The sequence below is a fragment of the Bos indicus x Bos taurus genome, chromosome 9 (genome assembly GCF_003369695.1).
Source record: "Bos indicus x Bos taurus breed Angus x Brahman F1 hybrid chromosome 9, Bos_hybrid_MaternalHap_v2.0, whole genome shotgun sequence".
NCBI lineage: Eukaryota > Metazoa > Chordata > Mammalia > Artiodactyla > Bovidae > Bos > Bos indicus x Bos taurus.
In genome coordinates, this window is record NC_040084.1 from 89852579 (window position 1) to 89878338 (window position 25760).

General features: G+C 40.1%; 1 protein-coding gene across 12 annotated transcripts in view; it reads right to left on the reverse strand.

Moving 5' to 3' along the window:
• The window catches only part of SYNE1 (spectrin repeat containing nuclear envelope protein 1), a 496771-nt gene that overhangs the window by 398549 nt on the left and 72462 nt on the right, over nucleotides 1-25760 (reverse strand). For all 12 annotated transcript variants that reach the window (XM_027551881.1, XM_027551880.1, XM_027551874.1 and 9 more), the window contains exon 3: nucleotides 9622-9683. In XM_027551881.1, the coding sequence (XP_027407682.1) occupies nucleotides 9622-9683 (62 nt within the window). The remainder of the gene's footprint in view (nucleotides 1-9621; nucleotides 9684-25760) is intronic.

Below are 25760 nucleotides of genomic sequence, written 5' to 3' on the forward strand. Positions count from 1 at the left end.
TTCAGTGCTACTCTCTCAATTCTTCCCATCCTCTCCTTCCCCCGCTGTGTCCAAAGTCTGTTCTCTGCATCTGTGTCTCTATTCCCCTTCCGCAAATAGGTTCATCAGTACAATTTTTGTAGATTCCGTATACATGCGTTAATACACGGTATCTGTTTTTCTTTATCTGACTTACTTCACTCTGTATAGCACATTTTAACTGTCAGTTTAAAAAATGTTTGTCATAAATTCATCTGCTCAGAAAGGTAGACTATTGTGTTAGACCTAAAAAACCTGCATGCAGTCTTCAGGTGGGAATCCCCTCAAATTCAAGTCCACCCCACTCTGTGCTTCTCTCTCCCCCATCTCAAACTTGGGCACATCCACACCCTCCTTCCCATCACCACTCTAGCCTCAGAGATGGGGACTTTGGTGGAAGTATTCTTTATCTCTGTGGAAATATCCACCCTCTACCTGTGCTCCAGATTTTGTCCCCACCATGCCTCCTCAGGACACTTGTGTCTTAAAATAATCTTGTCTTCTTTCTTTATCAGCCTATCCCTCTCCACCAGTTCTTGAGCTTTCCCTTCCATAAACACACGCTTAGGACCACTCTTTATCGAAACAGCTCTTACCCGATCCTATGTTCTACTTTAGCTAATACTCCTGAACATGTAATACACACTCAGATCCTAACATCTTCCCCTCTCGTTTACTCATCAATTTGCTAGAGTTGGGTTTATGCCATAACTTGGTCACTCCCAGTGATGGCTAATGACTTCCAAATTGCCAAATCAAATGGGTCCATCTCTACCAAGTTAATTTCTCCATCTGTAGTTGAACCCATTAGCTTTCCCCCAAAGTCTCTTATATTCTCTGTCTTTGTAAATGATCCTAATCATTTGTTCAAGACAGAAATTTAGAAGTCATTCTTGACTCCTTCTCCCCCAACCTTCCCAGGAATGACTCGATTGTATCAAATCCACCCCTGGATAACACTTTTCAATGTATCTACTTTTCTCCATCCCCCCAGCACTGTTTCAGTCCAGCCTATCTTCACCTCTCATCTGACTTACTGCAAGTTCACTCCAACTTCACTTTTACTTGTTTATATGAGACGGTGTGGGGAAATGAGAGAGGGGGCGGGAGAGAGAGATGAGCGGGAGAAGAAAGGAGGGAGGGAGGGAGAAAGACAGAGAGAACGAGACTGAGAGAGGGGTTTAGCCCAGAGTGATCATTTCTTTTTCCTAAGATTCTTTAATGTGTCCCAGTGCCCATAACACAGCATCCGAAACCGTTTAACGACTGACCTTCGATTGAGTTTCAGTTCTCTCTGTCGCCAGCCCATCTCTGAAACCTGTATTTGCAGGTATTCTGAGCTTCCTCCATTTCCTTTACTGTACCAAGCTCTTTCTTACTCTAAACTTTTGAAAACATTAGCTCCTTTACCTATCCAATCTCAAGACAATTCTCAGGTTCCAGATGTTTCTTCCTCTGAAAACCTAAGGCCCTCCATCAGGTTACTTGAGTGGTTGGTTGCAATTGCCCTGTGCTCCCTAACACCCTTGACTTCCCCACTCGTGGGATTTCACTCATACACACACACACACACACACACACACACATCTGTAATTGCTGTCTCTTCTGCTACACATCAGTACCATGATAGCATGGATTATAGCTGTTTTTGTTCACCATGCTGCTGCTGCTAAGTTGCTTCAGTCGTGTCCGACTCTGCGACCCCAGAGACAGCAGCCCACCAGGCTCCCCTGTCCCTGGGATTCTCCAGGCAAGAACACTGGAGGGGGTTGCCATTTCCTTCTCCAATGCATGAAACTGAAAAGTGAAAGTGAAGTCACTCAGTCGTGTCCAACTCCTAGCGACCCCATGGACTGCAGCCTACCAGGCTCCTCCATCCATGGGATTTTCCAGGCAAGAGTACTGGAGTGGGGTGCCATTGCCTTTGTTTACCATAGTACCCACAATCTGTAGCACATAAGCGGTGCTTGAAAAGTATTTGCTACATGAATTGTTCATCAAATGAAGCATGGGCATATAACACAGTGATTAGTGCCCAAACCTTGTAGTCCTGGGACTGAAATCTAGTTTTCCACCTACTTGTTATATGACCTTGAGCTTATTAACTAACTCTAAGTTTTGGGTTCACAATCTATAACGTGGTGAAAATAATACTTATATTTGATTATTGATGTGAGATTTAAATAAAAGATAAAGTAGCAAAGGCACAGTAACTGGCACATGGATAAGACTTCAATGAACAGCGGCCCTGGAATTTAGAAAGATATTTAGCAATGAGTGGTGATAGCTAGCACCGAATCAAGATCTAACTTTGAAAAACTATTACATGGATTGATATTGGGCTAATTAAAAAACAAATACCCTACCTTCTTTCACTGACAGAGCAGACAGAACAGAAAGAGTCAGGTTTCTTCTTAAAAAGGAAGAAAATTATAGGGTCCATGTTTAAATGTGAAACTCCCTTCCTGAAAGGAATTACCAGGTATATGAAATAAACAGAATTCACTAACATTTGCTAATGTTATATCACACTGTATCGACAATTTGTGACTCACAATGCTTAGCATAATCACAGAAGCATAAAGTGTTCAATTTGAAAACAGCGAATATTTTTAAAAAACTGATAACTGTATCCACAAGTTTGAACAATCTACTGAAAATTATCAGGTTTTTTTTCTTATTTTTAATAAAAGTTTTGTTTTGAGAAAAGCATGTTTTTTGAAAACAGATTGCTCTCTCATTTGTACCCTATCACTTTATACTCTTGTCAAAATATTTATAAAGAATTGTTGCAATCGAATAAAATGTCATCCATGAAAGAGTTTATTCTTTTATTTAATTAGCAGTAATTACTTTACTTATTTGCAACTGAGAAAAGCAGCCTAGAACAAAACTGAAATAAAAAGCCTCCTCAAATTCATGTCCATGAAGCATCTTTTGAACATCTCCCATGTAGCCAAGACTAAATGACCATAGGACAGAAGAGGAAATTTTCTTGCTTCTCAATTCAACATTACAGCTCTTAAACCTGTCACCACCTGTTTTAGGAAAAGGTCAATTTCCAAAAAAGATTTTGAGAAAACAGATACAATCGTTTTTTTCCAATTTACTGAAATATAATTGACACACAAAGCTTTCTTTCTAAATAAGAAGTCTTGTAAATTGTTCTTTAAAATAAAAGCTTTATTTATTTTTGTTTAGTTTGCTTAAACAAACTATGAAACTTTGCCTTTTAAAGAAGGAACTATAGTAGTAAGACATTATCACAGATTTTAGGGTGAGATGGTTTACCATCCTAGTTTAAATCCATAAAAATCCTCATGACTTATATACAATCTCTCAGGCAATAAAGATCCTGCAAAATATTTACAACTTGCATTCTAGAAAAAAGTTGAAACTTTTCTTTTTCCTGCCAATTTAGCATCTTTGTCCTTTCTCATTTTTTAGAGAACTGGGAACTGAATCAGTCAACACACTGATCTTGAACTTCCCAGTCTCCAGAATTTCAAGAAATACATTTTCCTGGTTTAAGCCACATAGTCTATGGCCACAGTTGACTAACAGCGGGTCTAAGCCGGCTGCATATTTACTGGACAAAGTAAATGAACACAAACAGTACACCAAACCGGACTCAATCTGACCCAGCAAATTACAAAACACCAGGTCGTTTCAAGGCTGACAGCGATTAGGGCTCCATCCTTGGAGCAGACTGTCAGTTACAGGACAAACCACTGGCCTTTGGTATTTAATAAGCAAGAAGGAAGAAGAAAAGTTGGCTCCTGAATCTCTAGAGGATAAGAAAAGACCTCGAGGCAGATCAAATTGCCTCTCTGTGGTGCCTTCTCTAATGAGAAGCATTTTTATTCTAAGTATGGTTTGGGGCCTGCTCTATGACTGAAAACCAGAGGCTAGGGAAGATATCTGTGTATCATTAAAAGGTAAAACAGATAGCTATGGGAACCTGCCATATAGCAAAGGGAGATCAGCCCAGTGCTCTGTGACCTAGGCGGATGGGGTGTGAGGAGTGGGGGAGGAGATTCAAGGGAGGAGGGTCTATGTAAACATATGGTTGATTCACTTCATTGTATAGCAGAAATTAGCACAACACTGTAAAGCAACTATACCCTAATTTTAAAAAATAAAATAAGGGGGGAAACAAAAGGGTAAGTAGGAGCTGAGGACCAAAAATCTAAGAAGCTGCTTTCCCAAGAGACTTAATAAGACTCTGGGCATAATACATGCTTCTGCGGAACCCAGGTAACTAAGGTGTGTGTGTCTGTGTGTCTGTACAGGTGCGTGTTGTCCACATCTGGGGTGACAGACTGATGGACACACTCCAGCATCACACAATGTCACAGAGACAACAGGCAAAGTGACACAGTGTCAAGAAAGTGAAAGTGAAAGTCGCTCAGTCATGTCCGACTCTTTGCGACCCCAAGGACTATACAGTCCATGGAATTCTCCAGGCCAGAATACTGGAGTGGGTAGCCTTTCTCTTCTCCAGGGGATCTTCCCAACCCAAGGATCAAACCCAGGTCTCCCACATTGCAGGCAGATTCTTTACTGGCTGAGCCACCAGGGAAGCCCTACAATGTCCAGAGGCCAGATCAAAGATATGAACCTGATCTTGCTTCTGTTGCAAGAAAGGCATTAGTCTCAGAAGCAAGTGAGCACATGGCATTGGGGAGGGAAGAATGTGCTTCCATTTAAATTTGGGTGGATATGTAAATGTGATTTCAACCATACTGTAAAGCCTAGGTTGCATAATTTTTCTTACAGAGAAGGGATACAGAGAGAAATAGAGATGGAAATGGGGATAAAACAGGGACCGGGGATTGAGATACAGATGGAAGGGAGTTGGGTGGAGGTGCGATGGAGGAGGAGATAGGGTGGGAGAGATGGAGGTGACACAGGAATGGGAGCAGGGTGGGAGGGAGAATGAGCGAGAAACAAGCCTGGAACAGGAAACTCAGATAGGAGGAAACTCAGATAGGGATAAAGGTGAGCAGAGGGTGGGGACAACAGAGAGGGGTGAACAAGCAACCATGGGATCAGCTGCCAAGACAGTCACAGATGTAAACATGCACTCTGCAGCCCTCCTAAAACTCTGAAGTGTCAAAGCAGGGTCATGGGGTCAGATTTGATTTTCAAAATGTTTTCCGACTATGAGTGAATCAGAAAAAGGAAAATATTTTCCAAAGAAGTTGTGGTTTTGGCAAGATACTATGCTGTCACTATAGATAAGTTCTGGATAACAAGTATGGGCATCACTGTTTCAGTTGTCAAGAGACAGGAAAACAAATAACAAGTACAGAGGAGAAAACAACAACAAAATTTCTATGGTAGTAAGTTTCTAATGGAGCAGTTGTGGAGATAGCAATTTCCAAATGATACCATCAACATAAAATGGTGTAAAGTAGGGAAACCAAGTGGATTTCAGGCTTACATCTGCATTAAAACCTCAGCAGCACCAACGACCAGGTGTATGATGAAGTTCACTATAAAATAACCTGGGTTAAGCACCTAGCACAGTGCCAGAAATTAATTGTTATTTTTCCTCATGTGATTGATGTCTTTACTAGTCTCATAAAGTAAGGAAAGATAACGACTCTTTGCTGTTGCTGTTTTATTAAGCAAACGGCGCTTAGTGTTGTGCCCAGAGCTATTGCGGTTTCTTTTTTTAATTTGAGTAAGTTGCTTTACAATGTTGTGTTAGCTTCTGCTGTACAACGAAGTGTATCAGCTATGTGTATACATATGTCCCCTCCTTCTTGAACCTCCCTCCCACCTCACCCTCACGCCATCGCTCTAGGTCACCACTGAGCACCGAGTTGAGCTCCCTGGGCTATATGGCGGCTTCCCACCAGCTATTTACTTACACGTGATAGTGTATATGTGTGAATTCCAACCTCCCAGTTCACCCCACCCCTCCGCCCCTTCCCCGTGTCCACATGTATGTTTTCTATACTACTACTAAGTCGCTTCAGTCGTGTCCGACTCTGTGTGACCCCACAGATGGCAGCCCACCACGCTCCCCCATCCCTAGGATTCTCCAGGCAAGAATACTGGAGTGGGTTGCCATCTCCTTCTCCAATGCATGAAAGTGAAAGTGAAGTCGCTCAGCCGTGTCCAATCCTAGTGACCCCGTGGACTGCAGCCCACCAGACTCCTCTGTCAGCATTTCTATTCCTGCCCTGCAAATGGGTTCATCTGCACCATTTTTCTAGATTCCACATACACGCATTAATATATAATATTTATTTTTCTCTTTCTGACTTATTCTGTATAACCTGTATACTCTAGGTCCATCCACCCCTCTACCAATGACCTAAATGTGTTTCTTTTTTATGGCTAAGTAATACTCCACTGTGAATTCCAATAATTAGCACATCTTAGAGATTTCACAGCATTGTTGGGAAGGTGAGATATGAAATAGTATTAAATCACTTAAGACACACTGAACTTCTCCACCTGCTGCAGGTTCTGGAGGAGTGCTGAGATTTCAGATTCTACCAAACCAGAGGCAGGTACAGCGGAGAGGACACAGGGATGGTGCTGGGAGATGGTTGCCAGGGAAACTACTTATATTCTGGAGCATTTGCTGAGGCCCACCTCACTGTTTCACACGTGGTCAAAAATGACTTCACGAATGAGAAAGCTTTGCACTAAATATTAAAGGCAGGACTTAGATATTTAGACAGGAAATAGTGGGAGCAAGGTCTCCTAAAAGGACTAAGAAAAAGAATGGAAAAGGATACACACTGATATTCCAATACCCATTTAGCACAAAAATATGCAAAGCAATTTGAAACCATGAAAAAACGGTGATAAAAGTAAAGTAGAAAATGAGCTCCTGGCCTACAATCTCTCTGCAAAGGCCCTTTGTATACTGTGTGCCGTGGCACACATTCTCATTTTAACTTCTTTTTAAGAATTCAGTATGCAAATAAGTATATCCCAGGAATTCTGCTTTAAAATCTCCCACAAAGATATTCAACTCCATTAAAAAATAAGTATGAAAATAATTAAAAACTTTTTCACCACTCAGATTTAAAAATACTGCTAATCTTAAAGATGATTAATAGTGTGAGGAAAGAGGCATTCTCATAAGTTCTTGGTTATTTATTAAATTTATAAATATGCATGTGCTGTGCTCTACTCAGTCATGTCAGATTCTTTGCAACACCATGGACTGTGGCCCTCCAGGCTCCTCTGTCCATGGAGATTCTCCAGGTAAGAATATTGGAGTGGGTTGCCATGCCCTCCTCCGAGGGATCTTCCCAACCCAGGTATCGAACCCAGTTCTCCCACACTGCAGGCAGATTCTTTACCACCTGAGCCACGAGGGATGCCCATGAATACTGCAGTGGGGAGCCCATCCCTTCTCCAAGGGACCTTCCCAACCCAGTTATCAAACCCAGTTCTCCCACACTGCAGGCGGATTCTTTACTGTCTGAGCCATGAGGGATGCCCATGATTACTAGAGTGGGGAGCTCATCCCTTCTCCAGGGGATCTTCCCAATCCAGGAATTGAATAAGGGTCTCCTGCATGGCAGGCAGATTCTCCACCAGCTGAGCTACCAGGGAAGCCCATAAATGTGTATACTTGTGGACTATCCACCTATTTCTAGAAATTTATTCTAGAAAGTAGAAAAAAATAACACAAGTGTACAGATATATACATGGCCAAGGACTTTTAGTGTGGTACTTTATATAATATTAACCAATTGGCAACAACCTAAGTGATCATTAATAGGCAACTATTATAGCTAGTTTGTAATTATACTTTTATTATATTTATTTATTATATTTATTTATATATATATAAATACTATATATATATAAATACTATAATAAAAACCATTATACTTTTATTATATTTATAATAAAAATGTTATTCAACCATTAAAATGTATCTATGACTCTGTATCTATTGACATGGGAGGATGTGCTGAGTGAAGTCAGGCATCCAGAACAGTATCCTCTAGAGGCATTTACATGAAATTATGCATGTCCATGTGAAGGGAAACAGTGATCAATACTTCAGTAATGGTTGCATCAGGACTGTGGGATTTAAGGTGATTTTTACTTTCACTGGGCTTCCCTGGTAGCTCAGATGGTAAAGAGTTCACAGGCAGTGCAGGAGACTCGGGTTCGATCACTGGATTGGGAAGGTCCCCTGGAGAAGGGAATGGCTACCCATTCCAGTATTCTTACCTGGAGAATTCCATGGATAGAAGAGCCTCAAAAGGGTCCATGGATCCATGGAAAGAAGAGCCTGACAGGAGTCCATGGGGTCGCAAAGAGTCAGACATGACTGAACGACTAACACTTACTTTCATTTTTTTCTAAGGACTATTATCAAAATGATTTACAACGAGCACATAACCATTTCACAATATGAAAAAACAATAACTCTATTTTTAGTTTGGAAAAGCAAGAATTTTGCAAAAGATTACCAGTCTCTAGTGTAAGTAATGGCCATGGAGAGATGGCACCCTCCTAAGCCTGAGAAAAAGGGCCCCAAAGTTCTTCAGTGCCTTGTCACAGGGCAGGTTCTGGGTGCAGCCACTGGGCCAGAGAATTCCCATCTTACCAAGAGGTTTTTGGAGAGAGATCCTAGAAAAGACAAGCCTATTGAATCCTGTATCTAGACATGTTATGCTAGTCTCCAGTTTTTGCTGGACTGTGAGCTTCCCAAGGCCTGGGAAAGTGTTTTGCAATCTTCTTTCCTGTCTCCAAAGCCTAGCAAAGACACAGAGTAAGCAGTAAATGTGTACCATACCACTGATATTAGTTGTCGTGTTTTGCTTCTGAACGATAAAAGAAGCTTTGGGGGAAGTCCCCAGTCAAAAATTGCTCATATTAATAGGATTATACCTTGAACACTACAGGTAGCACCTCAGCAAAGATCCTCTAACTGAACACAGAAAATCATTGTATCATCGACATTATTTTTACAAATGCAATGTTTTTTGGTTCACACAGTTGTTCATCAACATTATAAGAGATTAATTTTATGGTAATGTACCTACCTGGGAATTTCTTTTACATTAGTATTTATGTTCAAAATAATCACAATGAATGAATGCATAGTCTCCTGACACCATCCAACATCAGTAGGCATAATCTCAGAATGATTAGTCTTTGTAGTGTCCTGACCCCATAATTACTTTTCTATAAAAGCACTTGAGAGGGGAGTCTAGACACCATTACAATCTCTTCAGATAAAATTCTCTGCTCAGGGTAGATCACTCATTGTTTCTTTCTGTTCCAAATAGAAACAAATACAAACAAAAATCTAGCATGAATTCTCCTTCTGGTATGGCACACAGGTTAGTACAGAAGAAAGAAGTGGATGAAATATTCCATCAGGATTCATGGAAATGACATGAAGTAACTGCTCTTTACGCTGGTTATCTGTTGATTATCTAAAGGCAAGGTTAGCAAATGCCACATGTAGGTGACAATCAAATTCATAGGACTGCCAACACTGACTAGTTAAGAGTGACAATGATCATGGTAGTGCTATTTTATGCTGTGAATTTAATGATTTATTGGCTCAAACTAAATAAACACAGAACTCTGGGGAGTTTTATTTACCTTGGCCAGATGAGAGTTGATCCATTTTGTGAAAGTACGTTTTTGTACTATCTCTTGCTCATCTAGAAGAAAAAGAATTTATCTGGTTAGATAACAAGTCAGAAAGTTGTATCATGAAAAAATTCATAGTCACACAATTCTAGAAATGATTATTATATATAATATATATGCTATATATAAGGCAGATTCTTTATCAACTGAGCTATCAGGGAAGCCCTAATCATCTATAATAATATATATAGATTATTTTATCTTGTAATTCATCTTGCCAATTATTATCTTGAAGGAAAAATCAATAAGGCTCCAAATATATTAAGGAATTTGACTATTTTTTAAAAAAATCATCAGCAAATACTTTAAAATTTGGGAAATTTTAGCCATATGTTTACTCAGATGTTAAAGCGTCTGCCTGCAATGCGGGAGACCTGGGTTCAATCCCTGGGTCGGGAAGATCCTCTGGAGAAGGAAATGGCAACCCACTCCAGTATTCTTGCCTGGAGAATCCCATGGATGGAGGAGCGTGGTGTGCTACAGTCCACGGGGTCGCAAAGAGTCAGACACGACTGAGCGACTTCACTTTTCACTCACTTTATTTTCATTCACTTACTGAAAACTCATTGAATAATTAAACTCAATAAGCTGTTAAAAAAAAAATTCACAGAGACTAATTAACTTCTATGGGATGCAGACAGATAAACAGGACATGGTCTCTACCACAATGACTCTAAAGGTAAATATCCAGAAGACAACATGGGCAGTATGCTCTTTGGCACTGGTCTTAGTAACATATTTTTAATACTCATTCTCAGGCAAGGGAAACAAAAGCAAAAGCGAACAAATGGGACTATATCAAACTGCAGAGTTTTTACACAGTGAAGGAAACTATCAACAAAACAGAAAGGCTGCCTACAGAATGGGAGAAGATATTTGCAAATGATGTATCCCGTAAGATGTTAATATCCAAAATATACAAAGAACTCATATCACTCAACATCAAAAAAAAATCCAGCTGAAAAGTGGGCCGAGGATCTGAATACATATTTTTCCAAAGAAGACATATGCATGGCCAACAGGTATGTGACAAGATGCTCAACATCACTAATTATCAGGGAAATGCAAATCAAACCACAATGAGATATTATCTCACACCTATTATTACAAAAAAACAACAAATAAGAAGCATTGGAGAAAATAACAAGGATGTAGAGAAAACGAAACCCCACGCACTATTGGAAGGAATATAAATTAGTGCAGCTACTATGGAAAACAATATAGAAATTCCTCAAAGAATTTAAAAACAGAACTACCATACAATCCAGCAATTCTGCTCCTGGATAGTTAGAAAATATCACTATTTAGAAAAGATATATGCACCCTTATATTCACTGTAGCATCATTTACAATACCCAAGCTATGGAAACAAGCTAAGTGCCCATCAATAGATGAATGGATAAAAAACAAAGAACATGATGTGGTATAAACCCATATTTATATTAGTCAGTCGTTAAAAAGAATGATTTCTTGCCATTTGCAACAATGTGGATGAATCTAGAAGGTATTATGCTAAATGAAATAAGTGAGAAAGAAAAAGATAAATACTGTATAATTTACTTATATGTGAAATCTAAGAATTAAAAACAAATCATAGATACAGAGAACAAACAGGTGATTGCTTAGAGGCATTGAGGGGAGGAAAGAAACAGGAGAGTGAGATTAAGAGGTACAAACTTTCAGCTGCAAAATTATGAGTCACAGGTATGAAATGTACAGGGTGGGGAATATAGTTAATTACTATGGAATATCTTTGTATGGAGACAGTTGGTAACTAGACTTATTGTGGTGATCACTTCGAAATGTATGAAAATAGTGAATCACTGTGTTGTGTAACAGGAACTAGCATAGTACTTATACTTTTCAACTATACTTCAAAAACAAACAAAGCCATCAGATCAGATCAGATCAGTCACTCAGTCATGTCCGACTCTTTGCGACCTCATGAATCTCAGTACGTCAGGCCTCCCTGTCCATCACCAACTCCCGGAGTTCACTCAAACTCACGTCCATCAAGTCGATGATGCCATCCAGCCATCTCATCCTCTGTTGTCTCCTTCTCCTCCTGCCCCCAATCCCTCCCAGCATCAGAATCTTTTCCAATGAGTCAACTCTTCGCATGAGGTGGCCAAAGTACTGGAGTTTCAGCTTTAGCATCATTCCTTCCAAAGAAATCCCAGGGCTGATCTCCTTCAGAATGGACTGGTTGGATCTCCTTGCAGTCCAGGGGACTCTCAAGAGTCTTCTCCAACACCACAGTTCAAAAGCATCAATTCTTCGGCGCTCAGCCTTCTTCACAGTCCAACTCTCACATCCATACATGACCACAGGAAAAACCATAGCCTTGACTAGATGAACCTTTGTTGGCAAAGTAATGTCTCTGCTTTTGAACATGCTATCTAGGTTGGTCATAACTTTCCTTCCAAGGAGTAAGCGTCTTTTAATTTCATGGCTGCAATCACCATCTGCAGTGATTTTGGAGCCCAGAAAAATCAAGTCTGATACTGTTTCCACTGTTTCCCCATCTATTTCCCATGAAGTGATGGGACTGGATGCCATGATCTTCGTTTTCTGAATGTTGAGCTTTAAGCCAACTTTTTCACTCTCCACTTTCACCTTCATCAAGAGGCTTTTTAGTTCCTCTTCACTTTCTGCCATAAGGGTGGTGTCATCTGCATATCTGAGGTTATTGATATTTCTCCCGGCAATCTTGATTCCAGCTTGTATTTCTTCCAGTCCAGCGTTTCTCATGATGTACTCTGCATATAAGTTAAATAAACAGGGTGACAATATACAGCCTTGACGTAGTCCTTTTCCTATTTGGAACCAGTCTGTTGTTCCATGTCCAGTTCTAACTGTTGCTTCCTGACCTGCATACAGATTTCTCAAGAGGCAGGTCAGGTGATCTGGTATTCCCATCTCTTTCAGAATTTTCCACAGTTGATTGTGATCCACACAGTCAAAGGCTTTGGCATAGTCAATAAAGCAGAAATAGATGTTTTTCTGGAACTCTCTTGCTTTTTTGATGATCCAGCGGATGTTGGCAATTTGATCTCTGGTTCCTCTGCCTTTTCTAAAACCAGCTTGAACATCAGGAAGTTCATGGTTCACATATTGCTGAAGCCTGGCTTGGAGAATTTTAAGCATTACTTTACTAGCATGTGAGATGACTGCAAAGTCATAGAAAAAGAAATCAGATTTGTGGTTAGCAGAAGTGGTGGTGGAGGAGGGGAACTGTATGAAGGTGGTCAAAAGGTGTGACTTCCAGTTAAAAGATAAATTAAGTACTTTATTGTTGCTACAATGCAATGAACAATGCACTACAGTAATATACAACATGATAAATACAATTGACACTGCTATATGTTATATATGAAAGTGGTTTAAAGACCATAAATCCTAAGAGTTCTCATCACAAGGAAAATAAATTTTTTTTTCAATTTCTTTAACTTTGTATCTATATGACATGAGGGATATTCACTAAACTTACTGTGATAATCATTTCATGGTGTGTGTAAGTCAAATCATTACACTCTACACCTTAAACTCGTATGGCGCTTCATGTCCATTATATCTCAATAAAACTGGAAGAAAAAGGTAGGCAAGTCAAAATAGAAAAAAAAAATTATAATAAAAGTAAATATTTAGAGGTGGAGAGAAACAAGAAAAGGAAAGTATATAGTGAAGGGTACAGTAATGTACCAAGATAGAAGCATTTCGGGGACTCCATCCCATGGGGAGTGTGGTGAACATACTATAGGGTAACCTCCAAGAACTCCCACATCCTAGAGTCCATAACCTTTGTGTGAACAACTGCAGCCAGAACCTGTGAACTGCTTCTAATCAACAGAAGACAGCAAAGGGGATGACATGCCACACCCATGAACGTGTTACTTCATGTAAGACTCCTTCTGAGCTGACTGGAGCGAGAGACTCTCCTTTTGGCATAAACAACCAAACAGCCAAGATGTGACCAATCCCTGGAGAGGGTCCTGGAGCAGAGAACTGCAGGCTGCCTCTGGAAGTAGTGGGTGAGGGCGGCAGCCTCCAGCCAAGAGCCCAGAAGAAGCCCATCACACACAAGGAAATGAATTCTGGATGGGTTTGAAAGTGGATTCTTCCTTATTCAGGCTCCGGACGAGAGTGCGGCCCACCTAGCACCCTGACTGCGGACTCATGAGACCATGAGCAGATGGCACAGCTATCTGCACAGACTCCTGACCCATAAGAATCTGGAGATAATAAATGAACATCGTTTTAAACTGCTGAGTTTGGTAACTTGTTATGCAATAAGGGAAAATAATATACAAATAAAAACAGGTCTGCTTCAAGAAGGCTTTTTAATTAGAGATATATGGAGATGAGTGCCAGGGGACTTCCCTGGCAGTCCACTGGTTGGGAGTCTGCATTCCAATATAGGAGGCATGGGTTCATTTCCTGCTTGGGGAACTAGGATCCCCCATGCCAGTGGCAACTGAACCCGTGCACCTCAATCACAGAGCCCACGTGCTCTGGAGGCCTTGGGCTGCAATGAGAGATGCCGCAGCTAAGACCTGAAGCAGCCCCAAATACTAAATAAAATAGATAAAATAGTTTTTAAATGATTGAAATGGCATAATCGCTTTCAAGGAAAAGGTGAATTCTATTCTCTACACCAATATCTATTGAGTGTCAACTGTTTGCTATAAACTGATTGTTGTAAGGAAAACAGATGAAAAAGATATCACCTCAATTCCTTACCTTTTAAAGGTGATGCTCAAAGAAATGTAATTTCAACTAGCTAGAAAGGTAGATTTCATCTCTGGAGCTGACCTCTCCTGGGCTTCAAGTCAGAATCCTGGACTGCCTGGTAGAATATAAACCCCTGAGGACATTAACTTTGTTCCCAATGCCCACAAATGTGACATATAAATCCTACTGAATGAATAAAGAAAATACAAAGCAGTCTTTAAATTTAGAGAAAATATGGATATATTCATAAAATTTAAAGAAACCACTATTTGTAATCACATTAAACATGCACTTTTAACTTTCAAGTACCTACTGGAAACAAACCCAAATAATAATAATGGTTAAGTCTTCCTATGTATCAGGCACTTGTTTCCCTATCTATTTATAGATCATATTATATTTAAATTAATTATTATGTCTTGTGTAATAAATATTTATTAACTCTTTGAATTCTTATAACAAATCTACAAGAGGAACTACTTTAATGTCCATTTTACAAATAAGAAAACTGGGGGAATTCCCTGATGCTCCAGTGGTTAAAAATCCACACTTCCACGACAGGGAGCACAGGTCTGCAAGCCGCTGGCGTGACCAAAAACCAAAAAGAAAGAAAACCAAAGTACACAGAGGTTAAGCATTTTCAGCAAGGTCACCCAGTGGCAGTGCCAAGTTTCAGACGCCACAAGTTTCTGAAATAAAAAGAAAAAAGAAGGGAGGGAGGGAAGGGAGGAAGGAGGGAAGATAAAAGTAGCAGGTTTGAGAGGGAAGATTATGAGAATTCACGTCCACTACAAATGCATCATGAAATATCTGGATGGAATAGCAGCATCAGCACAGAGGAGAGATGAGACGAGAAGCCAGGTTAGGAGGTGGGTGCCCCCCGATAGGAACATGCACTGCGCTCTGATTCAGGACCAACTTTTGGTCTAGGTGAGTGTTTCTGAGCAGATGCAGCTCCAAATCCCCTCTCCTAGGGCTTGAACTTGATTCCTTTCTAAAAGCCACACCGTGAGGATTAAAAAAAAAACCACAAAACTAGTTATGAAAATTCTCTAGGTCCTTCAACCCTGTGGCTTCCATCACTGCCTCTGTTTCTATAACAGCTCGTCCTCAGGAGTTAGAGAGATGTCTACCTAGGACACCTGCTGGCTGCACACGGCCCTGGGTAATGTTGTTATGTGTGATAATCCCCAAATCCCACGGCAATATCCCTCTCTAAAAAATGAGTGAAAAATAAAGAGAGCTAGCTCTGATATTCAATTTCTGTATTTCTTGGCCCCATCTATATATTTCCTCAGTACTAGGCTGTTTCAGGGCAAGATCATGACACGTGCAGACATGGGCCTAATGCAGCAAAGGTGATTACATCTGACTATTCAGAAACTGTCACCTGACTATAGTCAATAGCTTTTTTCCTGATGAGTCATAGTAACAAAGACTGGCTGATTTCTCACAACCATGGTTTGTCCTAAGTGACTTACACATGAAGCTGGAAGCTCAGAGACCACAGAAAAAGGTGACCTGGGTTACTGAGAGACTTTGCAATCAATCACGAAAAATTTGCTGCCTAGAAGTATGTTAACTGTATTTTCATTTTACCATATTAATAAATTTATTCTATATAAATATGTTATGTAAAACTGTACACAGAACCCAACCATCAGCAGCTGTTAACTAGCATTACCAAATTTTAAAAAAATTAACATAAATGCCAATATCCTCTTAACAGATGGTATCTTTTAAAATGTTAACAGTAATTAAAATTAGCATATTTCAGTATATATAACAAATTTGTCCATCAGAATTTATTTCTGAGATACACAGCATTGCATTCATGGGTATGCACATAAAGATGAACATTTTTATCACAGTTATGAACAATCATAAACAGCAAAATACTGGATTTCTAGGTATATCCATTCTTAATCAATGTCATCTTTAATACAGAAATACCAAGAAGAAAGACTGTTTGAATAGATACAGTTGTTAAGTCTGACACTGCCATCTCTGACAAAAACATTAGGGTATCATATATTAATACATTCACAGTTTGTAATAAGTTATGATTAACTTTTTTAGTTTTTGCAGACTCTAATTATACTCTTTGGATGCTTTAAGGACAATGATGTCTAAGTCTCCTAAGAGTAAATATGTTAATTTAAAACAAACCAAATATTTAAAATAATATTGTTCCTAATTGCAACTAATAAAGTGTTTTCATCATTTCTGATGCAGATATATTCACCTCGACAAAGTTGGAAAGCAATTTATAAATAGAAATAAGCAGGTTGAATTTCTCAACACAATCAATATGGCTACAAAGGAAAAAACAACAAAAAGATATGATGGCAACATAACCATTATTCATTTAATAAAAGCCTCAATTCAGTGATCTAAATTAAAATTTTAGTTGTTTTGGGATCAAAATTACATGATCCAAATTATTGATTTATAGTTAATAAAATTATCACTAGTTTTGTTATATAATATGGGTAGGGTCTAAGTTATATCGAATATTTCAACAGAATGAAAAAGTTTAAAATTACCCAATGTTTAGATTTTAAATTAAACATACACATGAAAAGGGGCTTCCCTGGTAGCTCAGCTGGGAAAGAATCTGCCTGAAATACAGGAGACCCCAGTCTGATTCCTGCCTGGGAAGATCCACTGGAGACGGGAACGGCTACACACTCCAGTATTCTAACCTGGAAAATTTCATAGACTGTATACTCCATGGGTCGTAAAGAGTTGGACATGACTGAGTGACTTTCACTTCACTTTCACTTATACATGAAAAAAATTATAGGACCATGCTATCAGTTCAGTTCAGTTGCTCAGTCGTGTCCGACTCTTTGCGACCCCATGAATCACAGCATGCCAGGCCTCCCTGTCCATCACCAACTCCCGGAGTTCACCCAAACTCATGTCCATCAAGTCGTTGATGCTATCCAGCCATCTCATCCTCTGTTGTCCCCTTCTCCTCCTGCCCCCAATCCCTCACAACATTAGGGTCTTTCCCAGTGAGTCAACTCTTCACGAGATGGCCAAAGTATTAGAGTTTCAGCTTCAGCATCAGTCCTTCCAGTGAATATTCAGGACTGATTTCCTTTAGGATGGACTGGTTGGATCTTCTTGCAGTCCAAGGGACTTTCAAGAGTCTTCTCCAACACCACAGTTCAAAAGCATCAATTCTTTGGCACTCAGCTTTCTTCACAGTCCAAATCTCACATCCATACATGACGACTGGAAAAACAATAGCCTTGACTAGACAGACCTTTGTTGACAAAGTAATGTCTCTGCTTTTCAATATGCTGTCTAGGTTGGTCATAACTTTCCTTCCAAGGAGTAAGCGTCTTTTAATTTCATGGCTGAAATCACCATCTGCAGTGATTTTGGAGCCCCCAAAAATAAAGTCTGACACTGTTTCCACTGTTTCCCCATCTATTTCCCATGAAGTAATAGGACCAGATGCCATGATCTTCGTTTTCTGAATGTTGAGCTTTAAGCCACTCTCCTCTTTCACTTTCATCAAGAGGCTCTTTAGTTCCTCTTCACTTTCTGCCATAAGGGTGGTGTCATCTGCATATCTGAGGTGATTGATATTTCTTCCGGCAATCTGGATTCCAGCTTGTGCTTCTTCCAGTCCAGCGTTTCTCATGATGTACTCTGCATTAAATTAAATAAGCAGGGTGACAATATACAGCCTTGATGTACTCCTTTTCCTATTTGGAACCAGTCTGTTGTTCCACGTCCAGTTCTAACTGTTGCTTCCTGACCTGCCTACAGGTTTCTCAAGAGGCAGGTCAGGTGGTCTGGTATTCCCATCTCTTGAAGAATTTTCCACAGTTTATTGTGATCCACACAGTCAAAGGCTTTGGCATAGTCAATAAAGCAGAAATACATGTTTTTCTGGAGCTCTCTTGCTTTTTTGATGATCCAGCGGATGTTGGCAATTTGATCTCTGGTTCTTCTGCCTTTCCTAAAACCAGCTTGAACATCAGGAAGTTCATGGTTCACATATTGCTGAAGCCTGGCTTGAAGAATTTTGAGCATTACTTTACTAGCATGTGAGATGAGTGCAATTGTGCGGTAGTTTGAGCATTCTTTGGCATTGCCTTTCTTTGGGATTGGAATGAAAACTGACCTTTTCCAGTCCTGTGGCCACTGCTGAGTTTTCCAAATTTGCTGGCATATTGAGTGCAGCACTTTCACAGCATCATCTTTCAGGATTTGAAAGAGCTCAACTGGAATTCCATCACCTCCAGTAGCTTTGTTTGTAGTTTGTTCTTAGTAGTTCTAAGGCCCATTTGACTTTACATTCCCGGATGTCTGGCTCTAAGTGAGTGATCACACCATCGTGATTTTCTTGGTCAGGAAGATCTTTTTTGTACAGTTCTTCTGTGTATTCTTGCCACCTCTTCTTAATATCTTCTGCTTCCATTAGGTGCATCCCATTTCTGTCCTTCCTTGTGCCCATCTTTGCATGAAATGTTCCCTTGGTATCTAATTTTCTTGAAGAGATCTCTAGTCTTTCCCATTCTATTCTCCTGTGTTTCTTTGCATTGATTGCTGAGGAAGGCTTTGCTATCTCTCCTTGCTATTTTTTTGAACTCTGCATTCAAATGCTTATATCTTTCCTTTTCTCCTTTGCTTTTTGCTTCTCTTCTTTTCACAGCTACTTGTAAGGCCTCCTCAGACAGCCATTTTGCTTTTTTGCATTTCTTTTCCATGGGGATGGTCTTGATCCCTGTCTCCTGTACAATGTCACGAACCTCCGTCCATAGTTCATCAGGCACTCTTTCTATCAGATCTAGGCCCTTAAATCTATTTCTCACTTCCACTGTATAATCATAAGGGATTTGATTTAGGTCATACCTGAATGGTCTAGTGGTTTTCCCTACTTTCTTCAATTTAAGTCTGAATTTGGCATTAAGGAGTTTATGATCTGAGCCACAGTCTGCTCCCGGTCTTGTTTTTGCTGACTGTATAGAGCTTCTCCATCTTTGGCTGCAAAGAATATAATCAATCTGATTATGGTGTTGACCATCTGGTGATGTCCATGTGTAGAGTCTTCTCTTGTGTTGTTGGACAAAGGTGTTTGCTATGACCAGGCTATAGCTGATTACCAAATATGTCCACAAATTCCTGCCACTCTGGTCAGCACACCCTTTGCAACGTGGTTTTGCTGTTCCTCCTATCAGGATAGAGAGAAATCTTCCCCACCCTGAGCGAGTCTGGCTGGGCTTCCCTGGTGGCTCAGTGGTAAAGAACCCACCTACCAATGAGGAGATGTGGGACTGATCCCTAGGTCAAGAAGATCCCCTGGAGAAGGAAATGGCAATGCATTCCAGTATTCTTGCCTGGGAAATCCCATGAACAGAGAAGTCTGGTGGGCTACAGTCCACGGTGTCACAAAAGAGTCAGACACGAGCAACTCAACAACAACAACAGAGTCTAGGCTGGGCCTTCAGACTTGCTTTGATCAATAACATGGCTAAAGTGATTTCATTCAACTTCAGAGGCTGGGCTTTAAAAGGTCTTGAAGCTCCATCATGGCTCTCTATGAACTCTGTCCTGGTGGTGATACAGCAACCTAGAGGAACACAGACACTTGGAGGACACCTAAAGCACCCAGGGTGACAGCCAGAACCAACTGCCAGACACGTGAACAAGGGGACTTGCCAGCCCTGCTGATTTTCCCGCTAAACGTAGCCAAGTGAAGGTTTCCAGGCACAGTCAACAGAGGAAATGCCTAGCCCACCCACGGGACCAGCGGAAACCATATGTATTATTGCGTTAACTCTCTAAATCCCGATGGTGGTTTAGCAAAGGCTAATTGAAACAGAAATTGTTGCTGGAGGTCAGTGGTGCTTTAAAAGAAATCTAAAACATGTGGCCTTGGCCTTGGGATGAGGTGGGGAAGGAGGCTGAAGGTCACAAAGAGACTCTTGGTCAAGGCTGAAAGAACAGTGAGGAAACTGCCAACTGGGACTGGAAGGAGAACTACACATATTTTATGCATTTATATTCTGTCATTGGAAGTAACTTGAACTTTTGCAACTGGCTAGGGGGATTTTCCTATAGAAAGCTGTTAACTGGCTTTTTTTAACTGCACATTATAAGGTCCTGGGGTCGCAAAGAATCAGACGTGACTGAGCAACTGAACTGAACCGATAAGGTCCTGGAAGAAAGGGAGATGAACCAAAGAAGAAATTATTAAGTTTGCAAACAGAATTTAGAGGAAACATAGAAAGCCTTTGATATGGTGCAGTGGAAAAAATTATTGTTCTGTCATTGTCAGTCTCTCGTGGAAAAAGATTTGCAAAGCAAAAAATAGCTTCAGGATAACAGTAAATCAAGAATGTGACTGTAAGACCATTGTGAAGAACTTGGAAAGATTTAAGGCAGTGCTTGGTTGATGATCCCAACAAGACAAACCAGCTTCTGAGAAACTTAAGGGCACTGCCAACTGCAGTGGCCCATGATGCAAAGTTTAATTCAGACTTTGGGTTTGGAGGGCACAGGATAAACTCCAAGCAGATTTAGGGAAAGCCAACAAATCTGTTAAGCAAAAATGCCACCCATTGGAACTAAAGGGACCGGCTAATTCAAAATGAAGAGAAGATTTTGGAACCACAAATTTATATGGCTAAGAAGAAGCTGAGTAGACTATCAGCCACAAACATAAGCCACTTCTTATCAAAAAGACAGGGAATGACCCTTGTTCTTGAATGAAAGGGACGGGCCACCTGTGTCTGGCTGGATTTCAGGATAACTTCAGAGCATGACTACCATCTCCTTTCCATTCTTCTCTTTTCTGAACAGAAGCATCTGTTGCAATGGTCCCTCCCTGTCTCAAGACTGCATGTCGGATGAATGGGAAGCAGTAACCTCTCTTTTCAGAGAAGGAAATGGCACCCCACTCGGGTACTCTTGCCTGGAAAATCCCACGGATGGAGGAGCCTGGAAGGCTGCAGTCTATGGGGTCGCTAAGAGACACGACTGAGCGACTTCACTTTCACTTTTCACTTTCATGCATTGGAGAAGGAAATGGCAACCCATTCCAATATTCTTGCCTGGAGAATCCCAGGGATGGGGGAGCCTGATGGGCTGCCATCTATGGGGTCGCACAGAGTCGGACATGACTGAAGTGACTTAGCAGCAGCAGCAGCAGCAGCAGCAGCAGCAACCTCTCTTTTTAGTTTCCAGGCCTAGGGATTGAGAGGAATTGCATCTGAGGAGGCTCACCTGTGTCTGGACCAGATGAAGACCACATGACACTGGAGTTGGAGCTTGCTGACATAATTGGATGACATTTTTTATTTCTTGAGAGGGGGTGAGTGCATTCTGATGTAGAAAGAATATAAATCATAGTGACTAGAGCACAGATTTTAAATTATGGACACAAACGTCTCCAGTTCCAAAATACATCTTCTTTTGCAATGTGACTTTGTCCTTCCTCCCTTCAAGGGCAGAATTGATTTCCTCTCTCCTTGAATCTGATCTTGCATTGTATTGACTTTGATCACTAATGCAGCATAAATGACTTTATGTCATATGATTCTAGGGCTTAAGAAGTCTTATAGTTTTATTTTAGCTGTCTTGTGTCTCTGTCCTAAAGTCACCAAGCAAAGCAAGTGGTCTATATGGCAGGATGAGAGTCCAGGTGGAGAACAACTGAAATGCCCTATCCAATAGCAGAACCAAGTCCAGACGTGGGGTGAAGCCGTCTTGGACCTCCTAGTTTGGCCAACCCTGCAGATGAACACAGGCCAGGTAAAACCAGCAAACTGAGACCTATCTAAGGCTTCAGAGTTGATGCATCTGTTAACTCCTCCTTCCCACACCCCCAAATAAAACTGCTTACAAATTCATCCTGGGACGAAAGCGTTTCCCCCATCACTATATCCCTAGAAAGTAACCCACTGCCTGGCACATTGTCTCATGTATGCACTCCTCAGAAAACCATTCATTTTTAAACTATAAACTAACCAGCCAACCCACAGATCATGAGAAATGATGAATTATGACTGTTCAAGCATCAAAGTTTTGGAGTGGTTTCTAACATAGCAAAAGCATTTACTTGTGTGACAGATACACACACACACACACCTCCTTCAGAAGACCCTTCTGTCTTCTGTAATAAAAGACCCTTCTGTCTCCTAGACTTGCTTCATTGGCTCCATCTGCTGGGTCTTTGGTTTTCTGATCAGATGAGCCATGCAGAGAAAAGTGGCAAGGAACAAGGGCATCCAAAGTTACTCTACACAAGTTCAGCATAGACAAAAGGGGACAGAGAAGGAGAGGAGAAGAGAGCTAATGAAAGAGTGAGATTGAGGAAAAAGATGAGTACAGGGAATTTTTAAGGATCTTTGCTTATACTGAGTGCTCTAATCACTGCTTCAATTTTTTTCGAGCACATGTTGGTAAAGATAAACTGCTCTGAAGATTTCTGGAAGTGGAGCTGTATGTCACATATATGTAAAAGCAGTGACTAGATTAAAAGAGCCCAGTTTTATTAAAGTTACATTTGCAAAATTTAGTATCATCTGAGTTTAAATCTAAGGCACAAGGGATGAGAAAAATATAATTATCTTGGTTCCCAAATTAGAAATTCCTCAGCCTCTTCACTATTGACAATTGGGGCAGGATAAGTACTTGTTCTGAGAGGCTGTCCCATGTATTATAGGATGTTTAGCAGCATCCTTTGGCTCTACTCATTAGCTGCCAAGAGCACTCCTCTCTCTCTCCACCCAACAAGTTGTGACAATAAAAAACATCTTTACATTGTCAAAACTCTACTGGGGAAAAATTACCCCAGAGAATCACTGGCCTAAGCTGTGTCCTTTGCATTTATGTGTATGAAGTGATATGAACATTTGAAAATTTTATATTGGTTTCAATTGAATTATTATTGTCCAATTAACTACACCCAAAAGTCAGGATCATATTGGGTTATTCCCACAGTTTATACATTTATTTAGACAAAAATTAAGCCTGAGATATATTTAAGAAATGGCAGAATGCAGTAAATCTAGCATATTTGCTAAAAGGATTACATGATTTTTCCAATATGAATACAATATCCTACTATGTCTGCGGTACTATCATTCAAATCTGGAAAATCTGGTCATATGTGATGGGAGTGGGTGTGTATATATCCTGATATTGTGTTTGATTTATTTAACTTTTCTAAACCTTTTTAAGTTTTTTTTTTTTTTTCAGAATTGTAGAAAATAACACAAAAAGGAAGGTAATTTTTCAGCTTCAGTTGGTTTCTGTTAGTTAAAAATATAGTCTGAAACATTCATTATAACATTTTAATTTTATCACTGTCAGGCAAGGAAACTCATAGCATATGTCAGTCAGCAATTAGAAAAACGTTTAAATATTTAGAGAATTTTCATATATTTGTTTGAGAGGCAGTTAAATAAGTTTTCTAAGGACCCCTAGATCAGACAGTATGCCAGGAAGTAGGCCAAGGCTGTGGGTTAGTCTCTAAGGACAAGCAATGGGGAAAGGAAATGCATTCTTATCATGAGGAATTTTAATTAGGTATGTATGGGGGTGTGATGGAGAGAAGGTAACAGATACATCAGCTCTGAACCTTAAAGAGGCCTCCGTTTCAAATATTTTTTAGTAAAAATCACTTGGTGGGGAAGAAAAACCCATCGAGAAAGGCTGTTTATAATCTTTCTTTATCCTACTTAATGTTAAAATTCATACTTTTCTTTGCATAAATATTAATGTCTGATTACAAAGTGCTGTCACTGTCCCTGATTGGGGATGATACACACCGAGTAGCATGCCTACCAGATTGTATTTCTAAACCCCAAAAGATTCTGAATTTGAAAACAACGAAGCTTAGACTTCTGCACAAAGGACTGTACCATGATAGAGATGTGTCCTACAGAGGAGTAATGATAGCACTAAAGAGAACATAAGCAGTAGATATAATAAGAGATCGAAAACAACAAAGTTCATATGGCCATCCATCCTGGGGCTTCCTTCAATATCTTCTAGTTCCAAACAAAGACAATAAATGTGAATAGTTCTGGCAGAAATTTGGTGCCTTTCTCTACCATTTTTCTTCCTCTGTTTGTGGGTATAAACATTGCAAAAGAAGATAATCACATGGCAAATTAATAAACATACCTTATATTTTTACAACCTGAATTTACTCTTGTCTTCGTGTATACTTCTCATTTAAATTCACACAAGTAGCCTGGCCACGCAGACAGAGGAGGTATCATTAGTCCAGATGGAATTAAGGCATTGAAGCATGGTGGGGTTAAGAAATATGCCGGAAATCTAGAACCTAGAATGTGGGTAAGAAAGTTATAGAAGCATGGCCAGAGTTTAGGAAGACTGACTCCGAATTTCGATCCATTCACTGATTGTTTGGTTCATGTATTTAATAAATGTCAGTATGCCCCTCTTGTGTACCAGCATCCACCTCTGACCAACTATGGGTTCAATCAGAGAGGATGGATGTCGCTGTGGTTCCTTACGGTCCAGTAAGGAGGACAAGATTCAAAAGGAAGTACATCATAGCCCAAGTTCTGTACATGCAGCGCAAAGTAAGAACAGGGGCATGGAATATGCGAGTGGATAAAAAAAGACCACAGTGAAGGAAATTAAAGGCAACATGAATGTGGAAAAAAACAAAAGCCAGTCCTTACAGTTTGCAACTAATGGGAAAATTCTGCTTCTATATCTAAGATGTTTCCTGATAAGTGAAATATAAAGGAAAGTGACAAAGCAAAGTAAGGACAAGTGATCACGATGAAGCCTTATTTCCAATTAGCACAGGACCTGTGAAAAGACCTTCAAGTTGGCCCTGGATGAACTCCCCATTGTAAAAAGGGGCCTGTCTCCTGGTTTTGGAAGAACGTTACCATAACTTTGAAATTGTATCCTGTTGTGAGCACTTAGCAACAGCAGCACAGTAGGAGAAAAGTGAATATTAAAAAATGTCCTGAAGTATTATCTTCAGACAAACACTTTGCTGCTGCTGCTGCTGCTGCTAAGTCGCATCAGTCATGTCTGACTCTGTGCGACCCCATGGACGGCAGCCCACCAGGCTCCTCTGTCCCTGGGATTCTCCACTTTACTTTAACATTAAATTGTACTACTGTTTCAAAAAAAACACAGTTTTTAATTCTGAGTAGGGAATAGTAGTTGACCAAAGTGCTCATATATTTTACATCTAATACTTAGTCTAGGCTTTTAAAAAACATATCACTCTCCCAAATATATATGACTTTTCCCCAAGATAGTGCCTTCAAAGTCTGCTTGTTTGTTTTCCATTAAATTACTACTCTTCATTTTAAACGGGGTTAGGGTTACAATCACAT